Source organism: Podarcis raffonei, chromosome 18, assembly GCF_027172205.1.
Source record: "Podarcis raffonei isolate rPodRaf1 chromosome 18, rPodRaf1.pri, whole genome shotgun sequence".
Taxonomy (NCBI): domain Eukaryota; kingdom Metazoa; phylum Chordata; class Lepidosauria; order Squamata; family Lacertidae; genus Podarcis; species Podarcis raffonei.
Window position 1 is genome coordinate 10364341 of NC_070619.1, and position 18678 is coordinate 10383018.

The window sequence follows — 18678 nt, forward strand, 5'->3', positions numbered from 1 at the left end:
CTTTGATCCATAGCTGTCAACTGTCCCTTATTTGGCGGGAAACTCCCTTATCCCAGCGCCATGTCCCGCTGCTATCCCTTATTGATGATGTCCCTTAAATTTCCCGGGTTTCATGCTCGCCCGGCTCGGGAGGGAAGCAGCGGCTCGGGGTCCTCCGCTGTGAGAGAGAGCGTGCGCTGGAGCCGTCGTCCTGGTGCAAGGAGTTCCATTGGCCCTTCCCCGACCGAGAGAGAGGGGGGGAGGAAGAGAGACTCTCACCCACGCCGCCCGCGAGCTCGGAGGCGGCAGCGGTGGCGGCGGCTGAGGAGGCGGCCTGAGGGAGGAGGAAGAGGGTTAGGGAGGGACGCAGAAGGGCGGCGCTTCAGCGGCTGCGGCGCCGCCACAACCGCCTCATGCCGGATTGACAGCATCTGTCAATCCTACCAATGTATGCAACTCTTCACAACAGCAAAATCCCTTATTTTGGCTGCTGGTCCCTTATTTTCAAATCTGTAAGTTGACAGCTATGCTTTGATTGTGATTACAAATTAACGGCTCCCTCTTTCCTTGGGAAGCGAGTGATGGACCCAGGGATGGAAGCAGTGGGGTGGGGTGCGGTGGGGGAGAAGACCCCCCCGACAACAGGGTGGTCAAAAAAGTACGGGAGGCCAGTCCGGACCCCCACTGGTTGGTGTTTTGGCAAGCCGGGCACCCGCTGAGAATTCAGAGCGGGATGCCAAGGCGCCCGCTGCTTTCTGCCCTCGTCTCGCACGGACTGTTGGCAAGCCAAACAGATGTTCGCGATCGGGGAACAGGATCCGAGCCACATTCCTTGGCCATGATGCCATGGCGTTCCCGGACGGGCCTTTCGCCACCTCGGAAGACGGATGAGGGCGGCCGAGCTGTCGGCACTGGCCTGGTGAAAAATGGGGGAGCCAGGCACGGTGACTTCATCGCCCGGGGTGTTGAAGCGGCGGGGCACCTGGCATCCGCATGACATCACTTTGTACTCTAGTAAAGCAAACCGTCTCATTAGTCAGTGCCGAAATGGTATCAAGCGTCGGAACGACTTGGCCGCAATAAGGAAATTTTGCCCATGGTATGACAATTTTCCACCTTCCCATTTCGACTCTCTGACACCCTAACCGCATAACCTGTTGTTGTTTAGTCGTTTAGTCGTGTCCACCTCTTCGTGACCCCCTGGACCAGAGCACGCCAGGCCCTCCTGTCTTCCACTGCCTCCCGCAGTTTGGTCAAACTCATGCTGGTCGCTTCGAGAACACTGTCCCACCATCTCGTCCTCTGTCGTCCCCTTCTCCTTGTGCCCTCCATCTTTCCCAACATCAGGGTCTTTTCCAGGGAGTCTTCTCTTCTCCTGAGGTGGCCAAAGTCTTGGAGCCTCAGCTTCAGGATCTGTCCTTCCAGTGAGCACTCAGGGCTGATTTCCTTCAGAACGGATAGGTTGGATCTTCTTGCAGTCCATGGGACTCTCAAGAGTCTCTTCCAGCACCAGAATCCAAAAGCATCCATTCTTTGGCGATCAGCCTTCTTTATGGTCCAGCTCTCACTTCCATACATCACTACTGGGAAAACCAGAGCTTGAACTATACGGACCTTTTTTGGCAAGGTGATGTCTCTGCTTTTTAAGATGCTGTCTAGGTTTGTCATTGCTTTTCTGCATAACTTAGCAATTCTAAAATATAGACACGCTTTGACTCTCGCGAGATTGAAAGTCTTGCCCTCGGCTGGACTTGAGGGAAGATTCCGACAGATTCCCTGTGGAGACGGCAGTCCCGAATCGGTGGCGCATGCCCTTCTGGCTTGCCCTCTTGATAAAGACTTGAGGAATGAGATTATCACTCCTCTTTTATCGTCCATTCCGGGTCGCCCAGCCACTGCCCCAGGGTCCTTTCTCTTGGCAGATCTAGATGAGCAGGTGACGGCAAAGGTGGCAAGGTTTTTCACTGGGGCAATCGGAATAAAGTCCACTATTTGACTACTGATTCCAAACCCTAAGATGTATTGTTTATAATTGACTTTTTATTTCTATTCTTTGTATATCGTATTGTTGTTTTATTGCTATGGCTGATGGCTGGTGCAAATAAAGACTGATTCGTTCATTCACTTAGAGGCGTTAAGACCATCGGAAGAGAGCCAGTGTGATGTAGTGGTTAAGAGCGGTAGTCTCATAATCTGGGGAACCGGGTTCGCGTCTCCGCTCCTCCACATGCAGCTGCTGGGTGACCTTGGGCCAGTCACACTTCTCTGAAGTCTCTCAGCCCCACTCACCTCACAGAGTGTTTGTTGTGGGGGAGGAAGGGAAAGGAGAATGTTAGCCGCTTTGAGACTCCTTAAAGGGAGTGAAAGGCGGGATATCAAATCCAAACTCTTCTTCTTCTTCTTCTTCCTGAGGCTGGCTCAAGAGCTGCAAATAAGTGAGGGGTCCTAATGGGTGGGCCTTTTCTCCATCCCCTTGCCTATCTGCAAGGTTAATAATAATAATAATAATAATAATAATAATAATAATAATAAATTTATTTATTTATACCCTGCCCATCTGGCTGGGCTTCCCCAGCCACTCTGGGCAGCTCCGAACAGAATATTAAAAGCACAACCGAACATCAAACATTAAAAACTTCACTGAACAGGGCTGCCTTCAGATGCCTTCTAAAAGTCAGATAGTTGTTTATCTCCTTGACATCTGAAGGGAGGGCATTCCACGGGGCAGGTGCCACCACCGAGAAGGCCCTCTGCAAAACTGGCATGCCTTGTCTCTTGCATTTATTTATTATTTTTAAACAGAAATGTGTTTTCTTAAAAAGAGGAAGGTATTCTCCCTCTTGTGTGGGGCAGAAAACGGGGGGGGGGGGGTAATGTCCCATCCCAAGACAGACTTTCTTGGGCTCCATGATCACTGCAGATGGTGACAGCAGCCACGAAATTAAAAGACGCCTGCTTCTTGGGAGAAAGGCAATGGCAAACCTGGGCAGCATCTTAAAAAGTAGAGACATCACCTTGCCAACAAAGGTCTGTATAGTTAAAGCTATGGTTTCCCCAGTTGTGATGTATGGAAGTGAGAGCTGGACCATAAAGAAGGCTGAAGGCCGAAGAATGGATGCTTTTGAATTATGGTGCTGGAGGAGACTCTTGAGAGTCCCATGGACTGCAAGAAGATCCAACCTCTCCATTCAGAAGGAAATCAGCCCTGAATGCTCACTGGAAGGACAGATCCTGAAGCTGAGGCTCCAAGACTTTGGCCACCTCATGAGAAGAGAAGACTCCCTGGAAAAGACCCTGATGTTGGGAAAGATGGAGGGCACAAGGAGAAGGGGACGACGGAGGACGAGATGGTGGGACAGTGTTCTTGAAGGTGCTAGCATGAGTTTGACCAAACTGCGGGAGGCAGTGGAAGACAGGAGTGCCTGGCATGCTCTGGTCCAGGGGGTCACGAAGAGGCGGACACCACTAAACAACAACAACAAAACAGGGGGAAAAGGAAAGGAAAGAAATAGACATCACAGCGAGCCTGGACACGACTTAGCGACTAAACAACAACAAGACAGTCTTGCTGTTAACTGATGCTTGCTGTTAACGTATGCATGCAGAATCTAAAAGCTTAAAAATTACTTTTCTCTCTCGGTGCCACAAATTCTCCACCACACATCGCCAATATGCAAAGGATTGATTTAGAATTTGAGATGCATATGTTGCGTTGCCCTGAGGCATGTTTGGCACCTTTCCTTGCCTCCCCATCTTGCGTTGGCCATAAAACATCAGAGGTGGCGTCTAATGAATCGTTAAAATCCACATGGATTCCTATATTAAACCGGAGAACAAAGAAAGCCCCTTCTGCCTTCTGCGAGGCAGAATCTCTTTTCTGAGCCAACGTGTTTGCGTTCTTGTTTATTTCCAAACAGCTCTGTTGGTTAGAGCTTGGTGCCGATCACGACAAAGTTGCAGGTTCGATCCCCGTACGGCGCAGCTGCATATTCCTGCATTAGAGAATAGGTAAAGGGACCCCTGACCATTAGGTCCAGTCGTGACCAACTCTGGGGTTGCGGCGCTCATCTCGCTTTACTGGCCGAGGGAGCCGGCATACAGCTTCCGGATCATGTGGCCAGCAGGACTGAGCCGCTTCTGGCGAAGCAGAGCAGCGCACGGAAACGCTGTTTACCTTCCCGCGGGAGTGGTACCTGTTTATCTACTTGCACTGGTGTGCTTTTGAAATGCTAGGTTGGCAGGAGCAGGGACCAAGCAACGGGTGTTGGACTTCTGGAGGAAGAGAGGGGAACCTGCCCCGTTGTATATTGGGGGGGCTGTGTGGAGAGAGTCTTCTACACCTACTTCTCCCTCCCTCGAGCCCCGGCACCTATTTCCTCCTCCCTCCCTCCCTTGAACCCCGGCACCTATTTCCTCCTCCCTCCTCAAGCCCCGGCACCTATTTCCTCCTCCCTCCCTCCCTTGAGCCCCGGCACCTATTTCCTCTTCCCTCCCGCATTCTTTTCAGCCCCGGCACCTACTTCTCCCTCCCTTGAGCCCCGGCACCTATTTCCTCCTCCCTCCTTTCCTCCTCCCTCCCTTGAGCCCCAGCACCTATATCATATTTCCTCAAGCCCCGGCACCTCTTCCCTCCTTCCCCCTCCTCCTCCTCCTCCTCTCTCCCAGGCTGCTCCGCTGCTCGCCCGGCGCGCCCCCGACGCTTCTCCTCCTCCTCCTGCGCGCGCTCCGGGCTCCCTCGGCTGCCTTCCTCCTCCTCCTCCTCCTCCTCCTGGTCCTCTTCTTCTTCCTCGGGCCTCTCCATCTTCTTCTCCATCGCAGGCGCACAGGATGGCCGAAGGCGCGGCGCTGCTCCTTTTCCTGCTGCTCCCGCGGGCCGGGCTGGCGGCCCTCGGCGCCGGCGCTTCTTCTCCTTCTTCATCATCATCCCCTTCTTCTTCTCCTCCTCCTCCGCCGCCTCCTTCGTCTTCTCCTCCGCCGGGAGACGGCGACCCTTTCTCGGCTCAGCTGGGCGATATCTCCGCTTGCCAAGCGCGCTGCGCGCCTAGTCTCCGTCTCCAGACCCCCGGGGCCAAGGTAACCCACCTAGGGGCGCGCGGCGCAGGCTCCTACTCCGAGTAGACCCCTTGCCCCCAAAGGGAAAGAGAGGGGGGAAACCCAGGTCCAAGCTCGCCCCGTGGTTCCAATGGGTCTACTCGGAGTCGGGGATGGCGTTGCAAGCAAGCCATTCCAGAGAAATGGCACCCCAGGACGCACACGCCTCAAACGCGCAAGATCCGTGCACGGCTAAAAGCGAATATTATATTTTAAAAGCAGCAAAAGATCCTCTCCTTCAGCGCCCGGGATGTGCGCGCGATTAAAAGCGATTCTGTTTAAAAGCAGGCGTAGATTTTGCTGCTCCTCTGAGCACCCGAAATTCGTGCGCCATTAAAAGCCATCGCATTGAAAAGCAGGGGTAGATTTGCTCCTTGAATCAACCCAAGATTCGTGCTCAGTTAAAAGCGATTATTGTATTTAAAAGCAGGAATAAATTTGGTCTTTTAGCGTCTAGGGTTCCTGCTCTTTCCAAGGTGGCCTTTTCCGCCAGGGTCTTGTTTTCGGTTCAAACGCACCCAGAAATTCCCGAGGAGAATCAAAAATAACGCAGATAAATAGCCTTTGATGCCTGTCTCTGCCTGCGCCCCCCCCCGCTCCTCGTGGCCCCCTAAACTGGGAAGAATACCAGCATCCATCTTTTCCAGGCCGGAAGGAAAGAGAGACGGAAAAGGTTTAAGTGAAGAAGAAGAAAAAGGAGGGGGAAAGCAATCTTTAAATAAAAATGAAAAATGCCATTTTAAAACGATCCGTTTTGATTTGGGGGTGCATATCTGGTGTATTGCTTTATTTAGGTGCTAGGCTCTTTAATTTAATTGTATTTATTTTTTCCTGCATGTGGGATCTGCTTTCTGCAGGTACCAATCCATCACTGCCCCCTCCCGCTCGTCCATCGCCAGAAAATCGCTTCGGATAAAGAAGCCTCGCTCTGTCTGATTTTTATTTTTGTTTGTCTATAGCTCCCCCCCCCCCCCAGTTAAAATCCGCCCATATCTTTTTCGCAGACAGGCAACCTATACTTGCTTCCAATTTCCTGGGGCTTTTGGCCTCTGCCTTTGGGGGCCCAAATACTCAGAGTAGTCCCACTGGAACAAAAGGAGACGACCTGTGTGCCATTCTGATAATGGGTCCACGCTACGTAGGATTTAGCTGCAGAGAACCCTAACCGTCCAGGGGATTTCATCTCCCAAAACATCTTTTGTTCTTCTGCATTCAATTTTTATTTTGGTGGGTTTGCATAAGGCATGTTTGCGACGTACACAATTAATTTTGTGCAGCGCTGCAAAAGGAGTATGGGATGCATTTAGAGAAGGGGACGAGATTAAAATAAGCAGGCCGAGTTTGCAAGCTATGCTATGATTATTCTTGAAGGCATTTAAATCCTTAAATTCTTTAAGACATTTAAGATTTCTTGGCCCATTTAAATACGGCCTCTGGTTTGGAGGTCAGTGTGTGTGACTGGTGTGTGTGTGTGTGCCCCCGTTTTCCTCCGCCACTTGCTGGCAATTTCCTGCTAGACTGCTCTTGGCCATGGAGGTTCTGTGCAGCCGCCCCCCTCTCTCCTTGGTGCTGATCCGGAGCCAACGGAGGGGCGTGAATTGTGTTGATGAATCGGGTCAAAGAGGCTACTCTCATGTCCTTCCTGTCAGTCAAATGTTCCTGAGACAATCGCAAAAGTGATGCAGAGAAGACTTTTTAAACCCTCCCTCTGATCCCATAGGAAGGCAATTTAAAAATAATAAATTTTTTTTTTGTCTCTGTCGGATTAATTTAAAAAACGTCTTCTTTGGGCTTGCTTTGATTTCATTTTTCTGTCTTCAAATCGAATTTTCTATTCATTAAAGAAGACTTATCCCGTTCCCCTGCCAACCTGCCGTCGAAAGGCATCTATTTATCTGTTTCATAAGATGCTTGGACCGCTGGATTGTAAAAAGGAAAGCAAATGGGAAAAACCTTAGGGCAGTTTGCAAAAAAACCCCCCAAAAACCCTCGAAGTTAGTGCAGAAATGGACAATGCGCTTAGGTTAACAAGGAGGGTAGATTTGGGTTGAACATTAGGTGAGAGCAATTTGACAAGCGAGACATTAACCTGGAGTTTTTGTATCTCCGGGTTGCCTGCGTTAAGCGATGTGCATGGATATTATATATATATATATATATATATATATTCTTGTGTTATTTATATGCAAGCATTTGCAAAACACTCACTCAGAAAGCTCTCTGGAAGCGGTGTGTTGCAATGTCAAAATAATTTGTTGTTGTTTAGTCGTTTAGTCGTGTCTGCCTCTTTGTGACCCCCTGGACCAGAGCATGCCAGGCACTCCTGTCTTCCACTGCCTCCCGCAGTTTGGTCAAACTCATGCTGGTAGCTTCAAGAACACTGTCCCACCATCTCCTCCTCCGTCGTCCCCTTCTCCTTGTGCCCTCCATCTTTCCCAACATCAGGGTCTTTTCCAGGGAGTCTTCTCTTCTCCTGAGGTGGCCAAAGTCTTGGAGCCTCAGCTCCAGGATCTGTCCTTCCAGTGAGCACTCAGGGCTGATTTCCTTCAGAATGGAGAGGTTTGATCTTCTTGCAGTCCATGGGACTCTCAAGAGTCTCCTCCAGCACCAGAATTCAAAAGCATCCATTCTTCGGCCATCAGCCTTCTTTATGGTCCAGCTCTCACTTCCATACATCACTGCTGGGAAAACCATGGCTTGAACTATATGGAGCTTTGTTGGCAAGGTGATGTCTCTGCTTTTTAAGATGCTGTCATTGTGCGGGACATGCACAATGTTTTAATTTCTCTCTCCACTCTTCCCTCCCCCACAAAAATATTTTTTTCCAGGATGCGGTCCTCAACGCCTGCTACCGGGGCTGCCGGCTGTTTTCCATCTGTCATTTCGTGGACGCCACGGCCGACCTGAACGCAACGAGAGTCGAGTGCGAATCGGGTGAGCCCGCGCCCCTCCTCCTTACAAACAACCCCCCCAAACCTTGCTCAGTTACATTATCCAGAACTTCCTTTCCACTTAAACGGCTGTCATCTCCGCACCGCCTATATTCTGCAACCGATTCCCACAGACAGCTGAGCGGAGGGGAAGGATAATGGAAAATTGCAGGTGGGGACAGGCGCAAAACAAGGGGGGAAAACCCTCCCCTCGTAGGATGTGATTAACTCTGCAATAGACGCTGTACTTTTGAAGGCAGTAAAGTCTTTCTGTTGGGAGGTAGCAAAACCAGACCAGGGACTAAGTAATAGTGCCACTGTATTCTGCTCTGGTCAGACCTCACCTGGAGTACTGTGTCCAGTTCTGGGCGCCACAGTTCAAGAAGGACACTGACAAACTGGAACGTGTCCAGAGGAGGGCAACCAAAATGGTCAAAGGCCTGGAAACGATGCCTTATGAGGAACGGCTAAGGGAGCTGGGCATGTTTAGCCTGGAGAAGAGGAGGTTAAGGGATGATATGATAGCCATGTTCAAATATATAAAAGGATGTCACATAGAGGAGGGAGAAAGGTTGTTTTCTGCTGCTCCAGAGAAGCGGACACGGAGCAATGGATCCAAACTACAAGAAAGAAGATTCCACCTAAACATTAGGAAGAACTTCCTGACAGTAAGAGCTGTTTGACAGTGGAATTTGCTGCCAAGGAGTGTGGTGGAGTCTCCTCCTTTGGAGGTCTTTAAGCAGAGGCTTGACAACCATATGTCAGGAGTGCTCTGATGGTGTTTCCTGCTTGGCAGGGGGTTGGACTCGATGGCCCTTGTGGTCTCTTCCAACTCTATGATTCTATGACTATTTTGGAGGCAGGTTGTTCCCGCTGGGAAATTCCCCCCAAACTCGCAGCCAATTGAAGAGATGCGACAGTACTCCTCGCCCCATCGGAAAGAGCGCAGACTCACGCAGAGACGCGGTGGGTAACCTCTCTCTCTCCCCTCCATCTCTTTCTCCCTACCCCCCCCTCGACAATTTAGCCTGTATGGAAGCTTACGCTGGCGGCGATGAACAGTTTGGCTGTACGACAGGATGCAGGACTCAGGTGCCGGAGACAGACAGCCGGGGAGAGAAGGTAATTTGTCTCCTAAACCAGTGCCGGATTTACGTATAAGCTAAACAAACTATAGGGTGGTGCTGTGGGTTAAACCACAGAGCCTAGGACTTCCTGATCAGAAGGTCGGTGGTTCGAATCCCTGCAATGACGGGGTGAGCTCCCGTTGCTCAGTCCCTGCTCCTGCCCACCTAGCAGTTTGAAAGCACGTCAAAGTGCAAGTAGATAAATAGGTACCGCTCTGGCAGGAAGGTAAACGGTGTTTCCGTGCGCTGCTCTGGTTCGCCAGAAGCGGCTTAATCCTTCTGGCCACATGACCCGGAAGCTGTACGCCGGGTCCCTCGGCCAGTAAAGCGAGATGAGCGTCGCAACCCCAGAGTCGGCCACGACTGGACCTAACGGTCAGGGGTCCCTTTACCTTTAAACAAGCTATATCTTAGGGCCACACTCTCTTGGGGGGTCCCCCCCAAAAATAAAGGGGAAAATCTGGATGTACATTTCCAAAATAGAGTCATACATATTTCCAAAATAGAGTCATACCTCAAATTGAATGTGCTTTGGGTTGAGCGCATTCAAGTTGCGCTCTGCGGCAACCCGGAAGTAACGGAGTGCGTTACTTCTGGGTTTCGTCGCTCGCGCATGCGCAGACGTTCAAAATGATGTCACACGCATGCGCAGAAGCGGCGAAACGCAGCCCGCGCACGCACAGACACTCCGTCGCGTCTTGCGTTCTGTTCGGGATGCAAACGGGGCTCCGGAACGGATCCCGTTCACATCCTGAGGTACCACTGTATGAGATAAAAAAACCAAGTAAAATAAAACCTACCTGTGTTGTCTAGGCTCCTATGATGTAAGTCAGTGATGGCCAAACTCTGCCCTCCAGCTGTTTTGGGACTACAATTCCCATCACCCCTGACCACTGGTCCTGTTAGCTAGGGATGATGGGAGTTGTAGTCCCAAAACAGCTGGAGGGCCAAGTTTAGCCATCAGTGATGTAAGTCACGGGCCCCGCCAGCTCCCTAAAATATCACTGCTTTGCTCCTTTCTATATATAGGGTGCCTACATTCTGCATGGACTGGTTGCAGGGCAACATGTGCAAATGACTTGAGATACCTATTAGGTCCATAAATTGCCATATGGCATATATTCAACACAAAAAAAAGGCAAAATTTGTTGTTGACAAAGGACGGCTGGACATATAAAGGGCCCCGTTGCCTTCAGGAGCTTAGGGCCTCATCAGACCTAAATCTGGCCCTGTCCTAAGCCTTTTTCTAACGGCGAATGTGCAGAGACCCTGGATAATTTGCAGATACAGTGGTACCTCAGGTTACATACGCTTCAGGTTACAGACTCCGCTAACCCAGAAATAGTACCTCGGGTTAAGAACTTTGCTTCAGGATGAGAACAGAAATTGTGCTCCGGCGGCACAGCAGCAGCAGAAGGCCCCATTAGCTAAAGTGGTGCTTCAGGTTAAGAACAGTTTCAGGTTAAGAATGGACCTCCGGAACGAATTAAGTACTTAACCCGAGGTACCACTGTAAATTGTAAACAGATAAGAACATCGGCAGGATTATTTCAACAATTATTGCAACTGCTATTGCAGTTTTATAAGAGTATATATTTAAAGCATAATATAAATGATAATATAAAGCATCATATTAAATATAAAAGCATATAATATAAAAGATAAAGCATAATATAAATATAAATAAAGAATAAATGAGCAAATGCAGAGGATATTAAAAATAAGGGACCACAGAAAGAAGGGAGAAGGAAGTCAAGTTTCGAAACATTGAAATGATTGCAAAATCGGTGAAATGTATAAATTTGAAAAGCATAAACAAACTTAAAACAAATAAATAAATTAAACCGTCCTCTGGGAGTACGCAAACACGCCTAAAAGGGGTGCTGGAACCCCAAACCTCTCACTTCGAAAGAACGGGATTCAGATTACTACTAAACTGGCCCCTGTGTGGGTTTGGCATCGAAATCTCAGCCGAGAGGGATGGCGTCGCTGCTTTCGCCACTTTTGTGAGACCGATCAAAGTGTCAGGGGGGAAATATATGTGTGTTGGGGGATTAGAGAGCCATTCTTTAGTCTTAAAAACAGATTAGGAGGCTGGTTCCTCCAGACATTTCCTCCAATGCCAAGCCGTGGGCAGGAAACATCCTGTGCCCAGACAACTCATCCTGCCACCAGGCTTTTGGATCGCACCGTGGGCTGAAGGGATTGCCTTTCTAAACCCTGACAAGACAGAAGGACTGTTTTGGGCGGACAGGGGGCGGGCAGGTGTGTAGGACTCCCTGGTCCTGAATGGGGTCACTGTGCCCCTGAAGGACCAGGTGCGCACCCTGGAAGTCATTTTGGACTCACAGCTGTCCATGGAGGCGCAGGTCAATTCTGTGTCCAGGGAAGCTCCATCTGGTACGCAGGATGAGACCCTCCCTGCCCGCAGACTGTCTGGCCAGAGTGGTGCATGCTCTGCTTATCTCCCGCTTGGACTACTGCCATGCGCTCTCCGTGGGGCTGCCTTTGAAGGTGACCCAGAAACTACAACTAATCCAGAATGCGGCAGCTAGACTGGGGACTGGGAGCAGCCGCCGGGACCACATAACACCGGTCCTGAAAGACCTACATTGGCTCCCAGGACGTTTCTGAGCACAATTCAAAGTGTAGTTGCTGACCTTGAAAGCCCTAAACGGCCCTGTATACCTAGAGGAGCGTCTCCACCCCCATCGTCCAGCCCGGACATGGAGGTCCAGCTCCGAGGGCCTTCTGGCGGTTCCCTCCCTGCGAGATGCGAAGTTACAGGGAACCAGGCGGAGGGCCTTCTCGGTGGTGGCGCCCGCCCTATGGAACGCCTTCCCATCAGATGTCAAGGAAATAAACAACTATCTGACTTTTAGAAAGCATCTGAAGGCAGACCTGCTTAGGGAAGTTTTTAATGTTTGATGTTCTGTTGTGCTTTTAATAGTCTGCTGGGAGCTGTCCAGAGTGGCTGGGGACATTTCCCCATATACAGTCGTATCTCAGGTTAAGTACTTAATTCGTTCCGGAGGTCCATTCTTAACCTGAAACTGTTCTTATCCTGAAGCACCACTTTAGCTAATGGGGCCTCCTGCTGCCACCAGTGCGCAATTTCTGTTCTCATCCTGAAGCAAAGTTCTTAACCCGAGGTACTGTTGCTAGGTTAGCGGAGTCTGTAACCTGAAGTGTATGTAACCCAACTACCTCTGTGTACAGAAATCCGCACCGCACACCTGTAAGAAACCAACCTTTCAGGGTTTGGGGAGTTTTCAGACTGACTCACACCTATCTTCACACAGGTCCTGGACCCAAAGCCCGCCTCGTTCTCCGTCTTTGACCTCGTCTCCAGCTTCTGCAACGATATCGTCAGCTCGGCGCAGAGTTTCATTTCCTCCACGTGGACCTTCTACCTTCAGGCAGACGATGGGAAAGTCGTCGTTTTTCAGGTGGGTTCTGCTGGCAGGGTTGGGGGGCGGGTGGCAAAACCAGGGAGCAGTGAGGGGCGGGGAAGACTCGAACGGAACAGAGGAAGGGTGCTTTATTATTATTATTATTTTTCACAAAGTGATGTTGTCGTTTAGTCTTGTCCGCCTCTTGGTGACCCCCTGGACCAGAGCACGCCAGGCCCTCCTGTCTTCCACTGCCTCCCGCAGTTTGGTCAAACTCATGCTGGTAGCTTCGAGAAGACTGTCCCACCATCTCGTCCTCCATCGTCCCCTTCTCCTTGTGCCCTCCATCTTTCCCAACATCAGGGTCTTTTCCAGGGAGTCTTCTCTTCTCATGAGGTGGCCAAAGTCTTGGAGCCTCAGCTTCAGGATCTGTCCTTCCAGTGAGCACTCAGGGCTGATTTCCTTCCGAATGGAGAGGTTTGATCTTCTTGCAGTCCATGGGACTCTCCAGAGTCTCCTCCAGCACCAGAATATTCAAAAGCATCCATTCTTCGGCGATCAGCCTTCTTTATGGTCTAGCTCTCACTTCCATACATCACTACTGGGAAAGTAAAAGTGTGTGTGTGTGTGTGTATAGATAGATGATAGATAGATAGATATAAATTCCCCGTCTTAGGAGGCAAACCGCAATATATGGAAAACATGCTCTGCAGAAGCGTTCCCTGTGCATTTCGAAGGTTTCATACGTAACCAGATTCCTGCATTGCATGGGGTTGGACTAGATGCCTCTTGGGGCCCCGGCCGATTCTGCCATTCTAAAGACTGTCCTTCTTTTTGTCCTCAGTCTCAGCCAGAGATCGAATATCCGGTTCCAGAGGTCCAGGCGCCCAAATCGGAGGTTTTGGAAAAGGCTTGGGCACCATCGACCTCCAACACTTTGAAGCCCCACACAGGTAAAAGAGAATATTGATTTTGCTAGTATTATTGATAGCCTCTCCTGGTCTGCCCCGCAGAGGACCTTAAGGTCCATGGACAGTTTAGAGGTCCCGGGCCCTAAGGAAGTGAGACTATCCTCCACCAGGGCCAGGGCCTTTTCAGTGGTGGCTCCGACCTGGTGGAATGCTCTGTCCCATGAGACCAGGGCCCTGCAGGATTTAACTTCCTTCCGCAGGGCCTGTAAGACAGAGCTATTCCGCCTGGCCTTTAATTTGAATTCAGCCTGATCTTTTATTCCCCTTCCTTCCCTCCCCTTTTTATGAAGATTCCCCGCTCTGGGATCCCACAGCTAATTCTCCCCTGGTCTCCTCGCTGGCCCAAATAGGACTAATTTAGCCAGCTAGCCCTGGGGATCATCTAATGTCTATTGGATGGATTTCCCCCCTGAATTGATTTTTGAATTCTGAATTTATTGTTATTCACGTTTTATATTGTATTTCATGCTGTTTTTTGTTGCATTAATTAAGCGTTTTTAATTTGTTGTTAGCCGCCCTGAGCCCGGTTTGCTGAACCGGGAAGGGCGGGGTATAAATAAAAACCTATTATTTATTATAATTATTTAATTGCCTGCCCTTCAAGCCAAGATCCCAGGGCAGGCTGCAAGCCTTAAAAGGCAAGTGTAATGGTTCTAGGGGTTGCTCGTGCGTAAACCGGTGCCAACACCTGGCTGGGTTGCCTGAGTGAACCTTTTCTGTCTGGACAGCCACTCTCTCGTGGCTGTCTCAATCGCTGGCAGAATCCGTCAGTGGGCGTTTCTTGAACTTCTTCCAGCAAAGAAGCGCTTTGACGCCTAGTCTCCTCCTACTCTCTCTGCGCGGAAGCCTTCTGCGCAAGGAGGGCGTAGGCAGCAGAGGATCTCTACTCTCCCCGCTGGTCCCCGGCAAGGAGTCATGGGACCGCCTCGCCGATTCCCCCATCTGCCCCCCTTCTCCACTGGTGCTACGCTGATTCTCTTCCCCAGAAGATGGGCTGCCTCTCCCACTCCCGGGACGCTCTCTGGAATCCCTATGGATTTTGCTCTCTCCCTCCGGCACTGATGGCAGTTCCCTGACAGCAAGACAGAAAGCAGTTTTAAACAACAATCGCAGAAATATGGCACGTGCGGAAAAGACACATCTCATGTGTCGGAAGGCCACAGAGGTGCATTTTCTGCGTTCACTGAAATACTGTATTTTTCGCTCTATAGGACGCACTTTTCCCCCTCCAAAAATGAAGGGGGAAAGTGTGTGCGTCCTATGGGGCGAATGCAGGCTTTCGCTGAAGCCTGGAGAGAGAGAGGGGTCGGTGCGCACCGACCCCTCTCGTGTTCCAGGCTTCAGGAAGCTATCCGCAAGCCTGCGGAGCCCGGCGGGAGTTCCTGCAACCCGAACCCCAGGGAGCGCGGCGCTGTGCACCCCGGGCTTCGGGCGGCTCTCCAAAACAGCGAGACGGGGCTTGGCGCAGCCACGCTCCAAGGCTTCAGGGATCTTTGAGGCTGGCGGTGGGGGAAAGCAGCGCTCCCCCCCCACCAGCCCCACAAGCTCAGGGGGCAGCGGCAAGGCCTGCTCTTGAACGCACCTTGTTTTTGAGGGGGAGAACAAGAAAAATTCCCCCCCCCCTATTCTCCCCCTCCCATGGTCCGGTGCGTCCAATAGAGTGAAAAATATGGTATGTGCTCAACACACCTCTGTGGAGAGGGGTCTCCCCAGCTTAGGGGTCGCAGTGATTTATCGCATGGCGATTTCCCCCAGCTGGAGCCTTCGGATGACGGCCAGCCTGTTTGGAAAAGATTTTTAACACCCTTGCAAAACCCAGGATGCCGGGGGAATTTGGGGACACCGCAAAACCGCTCCTGGGTTTATTGCAAACTTTCCTTCTCACGGTTGGTGTCGGCGGTTTGCATTATTTCCCTGGTCCTCCACCTTTTCTGCCCCGTATTTCCCTACCCGTTCGTTTTCTTCGCCCCTTCAGGCCTTCGGGAGAAACCCCCCGTGGAGGAGCCGAAAGCCAGAGCGAAATCGTCGCCCCCGGCGGAAACCCAGGCGCCCCCAGAACACGACTTTCTGGGCTGCATGTCCAAGTAACGAAGTGGGGAGGGGAGGCGATATTTGGGGTACAGGGAGAGGAATGGGGGGGTGGGATTGAGGATAAATGTGCAGACAGGCCCCAGAGGATAGGAGGAATCGTTGTTTTTTTTTTAAAAAGGACGCCAATATCCGCTTTATTTTTGTGTTTGGTTTTTTGTTTGAAATGTCAAGTTCCTAGTCTTCATGGAGGCAAAGTTAGGCTCAAAGTCTGTGGCTGCTGCCTGAGGGTCTGCAAAGCGGTTGGGCGACAAGGTGGTGTGTGTGGGGGGAGAAATCTTCCCATTTTTGCCCCCCCACCTTATCACCACCAGCAAACAACATAAACAAACCACAGGCACTAACAAACAACACAATCCTTTAACATTACACGTACTTTAACTCCCGACTCACCTCATTGTGCTTTTTGCACCCTATTATCCTATAAGCACTTCATTATTATTATTATATTATTATTATTATTATTATTATTATTATTATTATTATTATTATTATTTCCTGTTACTCGTCAAAAGAAATTTTCATTTTTATAATTTCCTTACCCTTCCAGATTCAATCTAAATCTGTCACAAGCATTGCATGGCTGCAGTACTTTTTAATATATCCAATCTTTTTTAACTTCCTGGTTTGATTTTCCTCTTATTCTCCCAGTCCTTTCGCAAGTTCTAAATATTCGCTTGCCAATCATTTTTTGGGTGGGAATTCTATCGCCTTCCCAATTTCCAGCTATTAAAAACCTAGCCGCTGTGGCTGCGCACACGAAAAGGGTTCCTTTCCCGTATTTCATTGGAAATTGTATTGTAAGCAGACATTTGAGGGGCGGGGCCAGAGGCGAGGAGGCGGGGCCAGCTGGGGAAGTGGGCGGGGCACAGATGGCGGAGGGGCGGAGCTCCCACGGAAGGGATGCTCATCTGGCCAGACTCACCTGTTCCCCTCTTCCACGTTGTTGACGGTCCTTTCCCCCCACCCTTTCCCCACCCACCCACCCGCCGCCGGGCCCCCCTCCCCGTTTCCCTCTCCCCCCACCAGCCAGTTCGAAGCGTCCGCCCCCTCCATGGCCGGCCATAATCTCGTCGTCTCTCTCTGGCGGGGGGCCTCTGGGTGTTACAGACGTTCGGGGCTGCCGCGATGGATCCTGGCCGCTTGTCTCTTCCTTTCCATCATGGTGATGTTGTGGCTCAGCTGCGCAAGCTTGGTGACAGCTCCTGATCAACACATCAAGACGCAGGTATGGTTTGGGGGCCAAAGGGGGAGATGGGCAGTGAGCGTTTTCTTCTATTTCCAATATATTCTCTCTCTCTCTCTCTCTCTCTATATATATATATATACAGTGGTGCCTTGGTTCTCAAACTTAATCCGTTCCGGAAGTCCGTTCCAAAACCAAAGCGTTCCAAAACCAAGGCGCGCTTTCCCATAGAAAGTCATGCAAAATGGATTGATCCGTTCCAGACTTTTAGGATGCGGGTGGCGCTGTGGTCTGAACCACAGAGCCTAGGGCTTGCCGATCAGAAGGTCGGCGGTTCGAATCCCCGCGATGACGGGGTGAGCTCCCGTTGCTCGGTCCCTGCTCCTGCCAACCTAGCAGTTCGAAAGCACGTCAAACTGCAAGTAGATAAATAGGTACCGCTCCGTCGGGAAGGTAAACGGCGTTTCCGTGCGCTGCTCTGGTTCGCCAGAAGTGTCTTAGTCCTGCTGGCCACATGACCCAGAAGCTGTACGCCGGCTCCCTCGGCCAGTAAAGCGAGATGAGCGCCGCAACCCCAGAGTCATCCGCGACTGGACCTAACGGTCAGGGGTCCCTTTACCTTTACCTAGACTTTTAAACGCAACCCCTAAAACAGCAATTGAACATGAATTTTGGTATCTAACGAGACCATTGATCCATAAAATGAAAGCGATAAACAATGTACTGCAGTCACACACTCCAATCATCAGTAGCTGAACTGGGTTCCACACAGTCCCAAAAACAAAACAAAAAGAGCCGCAAAAACAAAAACGCAAAATAAATAGCAAAAACAGACAGACCGCAGTGTAACACTCAAATCGGAAGCGTAACACTCAAAACGGAGCACGTTCGGCTTCCGAAAAAGGTTCACAAACCGCAACACTTCCTTCCGGGTTTGCAGTGTTTGGGTTCCAAGTTGTTTGAGTACTGAGGCGTTTGAGAACCAAGGGACCGCTGCAATGTTTCTTTTTCAACAACTGAGCAGTGTGTGCATTTTATAAAATACGATAAATAAAATAAAATAATCACGGTGAAGAACAGGCTCTCAAGGTGAAGTTGGTTTTGCTCCGAGTAGAACTCCCTGTGGCGTTAGCAAAATATTATTTCGAAGGAAAATCAACGGGCAAATCTTTTTTCTCTCCTCTTTCCCCTCAGCCCCTGAGTATCAACGGGGACAAGGAATACCTGGAAGACCTGGATAGCTCCCTTCCATATTCCCTCCGGCCCGTAATCGCCGTCGCCATCTGCCCGGCGGAGAACGAGGAAGCGGCGCTCCTGCCCGTCAAAGTAGATTTAGACAAGACCGCCCTCTAAGGACGCCCCCTGCCCCATATCCCACCTTAAACCCCTCCACCACAACCTCCCCTTGTACCCCCAACACCCCAGATTTCCTCCTGTTTCCCATCAAGCCCCTCGCCGCAACACCACCCTTTCCGACATCACCTGCTGTCTCGCCCAGGTTTCTTGAACTCGGTACCTTACTGGCAGAGGAGAAGGCAGGGCCCCCTATTTTTTAACAGTGACATCTTGCGGGTTGGCAAGGGGCAGGTTGTCGTGGTTTTCGAAACCACAATTTGAAACCAACTCGCCGTTCTCTGGGCAAAGGCCGCAGAAGGGTAGGCAGAGTTGGCCTGCTCCGGTCCTGGGTTCAAATCAACGTGTCTATGAACGGGGCAGGCACACACACACACACACACACACCGCCTGGAACGATGCCGAACTCGACAGGCGATTCGGCGCAGTATTAAGGCAGCGTCCCTGCTTGAGTTCGGAACGAAAGAGGATGAGAACCTTGCTTCGCTTCCGAGCTCAGCAACTCAGAGTCCGGGAGGTCCCGAGTTCAGGTCCCGACAAGGCCTGGGTGCGAACGTCCCC

General features: G+C 50.8%; 1 protein-coding gene across 3 annotated transcripts; it reads left to right on the forward strand.

The window, feature by feature from the left end:
- The first annotated feature begins 4677 nt into the window (after nucleotides 1–4677).
- TMEM59L (transmembrane protein 59 like) lies at nucleotides 4678–18428 on the forward strand. Of its 3 annotated transcripts, none has more exons than XM_053372316.1 (8): nucleotides 4678–5052; nucleotides 7899–8004; nucleotides 9028–9122; nucleotides 12430–12576; nucleotides 13364–13472; nucleotides 15466–15574; nucleotides 16665–16806; nucleotides 17959–18428. In XM_053372316.1, the coding sequence occupies exons 1-8, from the start codon at nucleotides 4807–4809 to the stop codon at nucleotides 18115–18117; spliced, it is 1113 nt and encodes a 370-aa protein (XP_053228291.1). In that variant the 5' UTR covers nucleotides 4678–4806; the 3' UTR covers nucleotides 18118–18428. The 3 variants fall into 3 exon arrangements, with proteins under 3 accessions (XP_053228291.1, XP_053228290.1, XP_053228293.1); XM_053372315.1 differs by having other exon boundaries at nucleotides 4679–5052; nucleotides 16608–16806; XM_053372318.1 differs by having other exon boundaries at nucleotides 4680–5052; nucleotides 16689–16806.
- The last annotated feature ends 250 nt before the right edge of the window (nucleotides 18429–18678 follow it).